The 6,178-nt window shown below is 44.8% G+C and overlaps 1 protein-coding gene across 2 annotated transcripts in view; it reads left to right on the plus strand.

Annotated features, from left to right (window-relative positions):
* znf710a (zinc finger protein 710a) overlaps positions 1–4,501 on the plus strand; it is a 45,153-nt gene extending 40,652 nt beyond the window's left edge. For both annotated transcript variants that reach the window (XM_072911830.1, XM_061924412.2), the window contains one exon: positions 3,767–4,501. In XM_072911830.1, coding sequence (XP_072767931.1) covers positions 3,767–3,966 — 200 coding nt within the window. In that variant the 3' untranslated portion in view covers positions 3,967–4,501. The remainder of the gene's footprint in view (positions 1–3,766) is intronic.
* Positions 4,502–6,178: the final 1,677 nt, after the last annotated feature.

Here is a 6,178-nt window from a genome sequence, read left to right on the forward strand (position 1 = left end):
AAAGGCCTACTGAAACAGCAGTCTGATAGTTTATATATCAATGATGAAATCTTAACATTGCAACACATGCCAATACGGCCGGGTTAGCTTACTAGAGTGCAATTTTAAATTTTGCGCGAAGTATCCTGCTGAAAACGTCTCGGTATGATGACGTCAGCGCGTGACGTCGCGGATTGTGGAGGACTTTTTGGGACAGCATGGTGGCCAGCTATTAAGTCGTCTGTTTTCATCGCAAAATTCCACAGTATTCCGGACATCTGTGTTGGTGAATCTTTTGCAATTTGTTCAATGAACAATGGAGACAGCAAAGAAGAAAGCTGTAGGTGGGAAGCGGTGTATTGCGGCCGACTGCAGCAACACAAACACGGCCGGTGTTTCATTGTTTACATTCCCGAAAGATGACAGTCAGGCTTTACCATTGGCCTGTGGAGAACTGGGACAACAGAGACTCCTACCAGGAGGACTTTGAGTTGGATACGCAGACACGGTACCGTGAGTACGCATGCAGCTGCGGCTTCCAAACATTTGATCGCTTGCCCGTACGTGCGTGCCGCTATGTGCATGTCACGTACGTAACTTTGGGGGCTTTGGGGAAATATATGTGCTGTATGAACTTTGGGGAGGTGAACGGTACTTTGGGCTGTGGGATTGAGTGTGTTGTGCAGGTGTTTGAGTTGTATAGGCGGGTTATATGGACGGGAGGGGGGAGGTGTTTGTTATGCGGGATTAATTTGTGGCATATTAAATATAAGCCTGGTTGTGTTGTGGCTAATAGAGTATATATATGTCTTGTGTTTATTTACTGTTTTAGTCATTCCCAGCTGAATATCAGGTCTCACAGCATCTTCCCTATCTGAATCGCTCCCACTGCCCTCTAGTCCTTCACTCTCACTTTCCTCATCCACGAATCTTTCATCCTCGCTCAAATTAATGGGGAAATCGTCGCTTTCTCGGTCCGAATCGCTCTCGCTGCTGGTGGCCATGATTGTAAACAATGTGCAGATGTGAGGAGCTCCACAACCTGCGACGTCACGCTACTCGTCTGCTACTTCCGGTACAGGCAAGGCTTTTTTATCAGCGTCCAAAAGTTGCGAACTTTATCGTCGATGTTCTCTACTAAATCCTTTCAGCAAAAATATGGCAATATCGCGAAATGATCAAGTATGACACATAGAATGGACCTGCTATCCCCGTTTGAATAAGAAAATCGCATTTCAGTAGGCCTTTAAATCACAAGTGTCAAACTCAAGGCCTGGGGGCCAGATGTGGCCCGCCACTTCATTTTATTTGGCCCTCGAAAGCCTGGAAATAATATGTCTCAATAAAGTACTGTAACTTTTCTAAATGTATTCAGTTCAGTTCAGTTTCAGTTTATTTGGAACATGCAAACAATACAATGTAATGCATCACACATTTCCAGTTGTTTCATTACAGCACGGCCGAAAAGGAGTAGGAAGAAGCTGAGCTTATTTAATCTTACTCCTTTTCATACCATAGCAATTGTATCCAATTTCCTTGTTCTCTGTAACAGAACAGTGAACAAATAAATAATATACCATAGTAAGCGAACAAATATTAAATACACAAATAATCTTTGTCTCAATAAAAAATTCAATAAAAAAGAGAAAAACATTATTTCTTTCTATCCTTTCATTCTAATTTGGGAGAGAAATAAAATGTACTCCCTGTAAAAGTTAAAAGTTATGAACAGACTCGGTGACAAAGGGCAGCCTTGGCGGAGTCCAACCCTCACTGGAAACGTGTCCGACTTACTGCCGGCAATGCGGACCAAGCTCTGGCACTGATCATACAGGGAGCGGACCGCCACAATCAGACAGTCCGATACCCCATACTCTCTGAGCACTCCCCACAGGACTTCCCGAGGGACACGGTCGAATGCCTTCTCCAAGTCCACAAAGCACATGTAGACTGGTTGGGCAAACTCCCATGCACCCTCAAGGACCCTGCCGAGAGTATAGAGCTGGTCCACAGTTCCACGACCAGGACGGAAACCACACTGTTCCTCCTGAATCCGAGGTTCGACTATCCGGCATAGTAAAAATATATATAGCCTATACATACAGGTAAAAGCCAGTAAATTAGAATATTTTGAAAAACTTGATTTATTTCAGTAATTGCATTCAAAAGGTGTAACTTGTACATTATATTTATTCATTGCACACAGACTGATGCATTCAAATGTTTATTTCATTTAATTTTGATGATTTGAAGTGGCAACAAATGAAAATCCAAAATTCCGTGTGTCACAAAATTAGAATATTACTTAAGGCTAATACAAAAAAGGGATTTTTAGAAATGTTGGCCAACTGAAAAGTATGAAAATGAAAAATATGAGCATGTACAATACTCAATACTTGGTTGGAGCTCCTTTTGCCTCAATTACTGCGTTAATGCGGCGTGGCATGGAGTCGATGAGTTTCTGGCACTGCTCAGGTGTTATGAGAGCCCAGGTTGCTCTGATAGTGGCCTTCAACTCTTCTGCGTTTTTGGGTCTGGCATTCTGCATCTTCCTTTTCACAATACCCCACAGATTTTCTATGGGGCTAAGGTCAGGGGAGTTGGCAGGCCAATTTAGAACAGAAATACCATGGTCCGTAAACCAGGCACGGGTAGATTTTGCGCTGTGTGCAGGCGCCAAGTCCTGTTGGAACTTGAAATCTCCATCTCCATAGAGCAGGTCAGCAGCAGGAAGCATGAAGTGCTCTAAAACTTGCTGGTAGACGGCTGCGTTGACCCTGGTTCTCAGGAAACAGAGTGGACCGACACCAGCAGATGACATGGCACCCCAAACCATCACCCAACCATGCAAATTTTGCATTTCCTTTGGAAATCGAGGTCCCAGAGTCTGGAGGAAGACAGGAGAGGCACAGGATCCACGTTGCCTGAAGTCTAGTGTAAAGTTTCCACCATCAGTGATGGTTTGGGGTGCCATGTCATCTGCTGGTGTCGGTCCACTCTGTTTCCTGAGATCCAGGGTCAACGCAGCCGTCTACCAGCAAGTTTTAGAGCACTTCATGCTTCCTGCTGCTGACCTGCTCTATGGAGATGGAGATTTCAAGTTCCAACAGGACTTGGCGCCTGCACACAGCGCAAAATCTACCCGTGCCTGGTTTACGGACCATGGTATTTCTGTTCTAAATTGGCCCGCCAACTCCCCTGACCTTAGCCCCATAGAAAATCTGTGGGGTATTGTGAAAAGGAAGATGCAGAATGCCAGACCCAAAAACGCAGAAGAGTTGAAGGCCACTATCAGAGCAACCTGGGCTCTCATAACACCTGAGCAGTGCCAGAAACTCATCGACTCCATGCCACGCCGCATTAACGCAGTAATTGAGGCAAAAGGAGCTCCAACCAAGTATTGAGTATTGTACATGCTCATATTTTTCATTTTCATACTTTTCAGTTGGCCAACATTTCTAAAAATCCCTTTTTTGTATTAGCCTTAAGTAATATTCTAATTTTGTGACACACGGAATTTTGGATTTTCATTTGTTGCCACTTCAAATCATCAAAATTAAATGAAATAAACATTTGAATGCATCAGTCTGTGTGCAATGAATAAATATAATGTACAAGTTACACCTTTTGAATGCAATTTCTGAAATAAATCAAGTTTTTCAAAATATTCTAATTTACTGGCTTTTACCTGCAAGTTCTATGGTTATCATCATACATCTCGTTGAGGACTGAGTGGAATCCCGACGTGTTTCCGTCATTTCATTTCTGTCTTGTCCTTCTCTTTCAGAGCCGCCTCAGGACGCAGAAAGTCAGGAGAACTACGAGGAGGAGAGCTTTGAATTCAGCGAGCGAGAGAACCGGGCAATCAACAACAACAACAACAACAACAACAACAACAACACAAACACAGCAGATGTTGCTAAAGTGTCTCCAATGGAGTATTACAGCACCTATGGGAAGGGAACAGCGCGCTGCAGCACTGCATGAGTTTCATTTTTTTTTTTTTTTTTTTTTTCAAAGAGCTTGTGTTGCTAAACTGCACATTCAAATGCACTGGACTTAAGAAAGGACTCATTTTCCAAGTACACTCACTGGTTCCAATTAGTTACACTCAACATAAGGTAGGAGTGGTCAAAGTGTGGACAAATACAACTGCTGCTTCCCCTAATTAACCCCAAAATTATTGTCTGCTCAAACCAAACACAGTTTATTCCCCGCTCACCTTAAAAGCAACTCATTCCGCCTTTGGCGTAACTTAAAGGGGCCGTTTGCAACCTTTACGCGGCAGCCTAGGGGGCGCTAATTGTAGATCCGATTTCGAGTCCCGATCCCATACTGTGATAATAGTTTATATAACAGTTAGAGATGCTACCTCAGTAGAAACATTTAAGTCCCATCTCAAAACTCATTTGTATACTCTAGCCTTTGAATAGCCCCCCTTTTTTTAGACCAGTTGATCTGCCGTTTCTTTTCTTTTCTCCTCTGCTCCCCCCTATCCCTTGTGGAAGGGGAGACACACAGATCCGGTGGCCATGGATGGGGTGCTGGCTGTCCGGGGTCGGGACCCGGGCTGGACCGCTCGCCTGTATATCGGTTGGGAACATCTCTGCGCTGCTGACCCGTCTCCGCTCGGGATGGTTTCCTGCTGACCCCACTGTGGACTGGACTCTTACTGTTATGCTGGATCCACTATGGACTGGACTCTCACAATATTATGTTAGACCCACTCGACATCCATTGCATTCGGTCTCCCTAGAGGGGGGGGGGGGGGGGGGGGGGGGTTACCCACATATGCGGTCCTCTCCAAGGTTTCTCATAGTCATTCACATCGACGTCCCACTGGGGTGAGTTTTTCCTTGCCCTTATGTGGGCTATACCGAGGATGTCGTTGTGGCTTGTGCAGCCCTTTGAGACACTTGTGATTTAGGGCTATATAAATAAACATTGATTGATTGATTGATTGATATATTTTTATAGCGAGTAACTTGAGTAAACACAATTTATAAAGCTTATCTTATTACATTTCTAGTTGTAAGTGCACATTAACAAAAGCAACAACTATTATTGGCTGTGTTTGTAAACAATAAAAACCCAAACATATTTAATAATAAGAACAAGAAAAAGAAAAATATTGACCTAATCATTTAGCATTTATATGCTATACTGAGATTGGCTCCAGCGACCCCCCCCCGTGACCCCGAAAGGGACAAGCGGTAGAAAATGGATGTATGTATGCTATTAGGGGCGTGGGAAAAAATTGATTTTCAATCAATCAATCAATCTTTATTTATATAGCCCTAAATCACAAGTGTCTCAAAGGGCTGCACAAGCCACAACGACATCCTCGGTACAAAGCCCACATACGGGCAAGGAAAAACTCACCCCAGTGGGACGTCGATGTGAATGACTATGAGAAACCTTGGAGAGGACCGCATATGTGGGTAACCCCCCCCCCCCTCTAGGGGAGACCGAAAGCAATGGATGTCGAGTGGGTCTGACATAATATTGTGAGAGTCCAGTCCATAGTGGGTCCAACATAATAGTAAGAGTCCAGTCCATAGTGGGGCCAGCAGGACACCATCCCGAGCGGAGACGGGTCAGCAGCGCAGAGATGTTCCCAGCCGATGCACAGGCGAGCGGTCCACCCCGGGTCCCGACTCTGGACAGCCAGCACTTCATCCATGGCCACCGGACCTGTGCCCCCCCCACCTCAAGGAAAAGGGGAGCAGAGGAGAAAAGAAAAGAAACGGCAGATCAACTGGTCTAACAGGGGGGCTATTTAAAGGCTAGAGTATACAAATGAGTTTTAAGATGGGACTTAAATGCTTCTACTGAGGTAGCATCTCTAATTGTTACCGGGAGGGCATTCCATAGTACTGGAGCCCCAATAGAAAACGCTCTATAGCCCGCAGACTTTTTTTGGGCTCTGGGAATCACTAATAAGCCGGAGTTCTTTGAACGCAGATTTCTTGCCGGGACATATGGTACAATGCAATCGACAAGATAGGACGGAGCTAGACCGTGTAGTATTTTATACGTAAGTAGTAAAACCTTAAAGTCACATCTTAAGTGCACAGGAAGCCAGTGCAGGTGAGCCAGTATAGGCGTAATATGATCAAACTTTGACTCTGCAGCATCGCGTGGACATCGGGGGCAGTACCTCTGGATTGGCAGACCGGGGTGGTGGTTCCTCTCTTTA

This window comes from Nerophis lumbriciformis, linkage group LG29 (genome assembly GCF_033978685.3).
Source record: "Nerophis lumbriciformis linkage group LG29, RoL_Nlum_v2.1, whole genome shotgun sequence".
NCBI lineage: Eukaryota > Metazoa > Chordata > Actinopteri > Syngnathiformes > Syngnathidae > Nerophis > Nerophis lumbriciformis.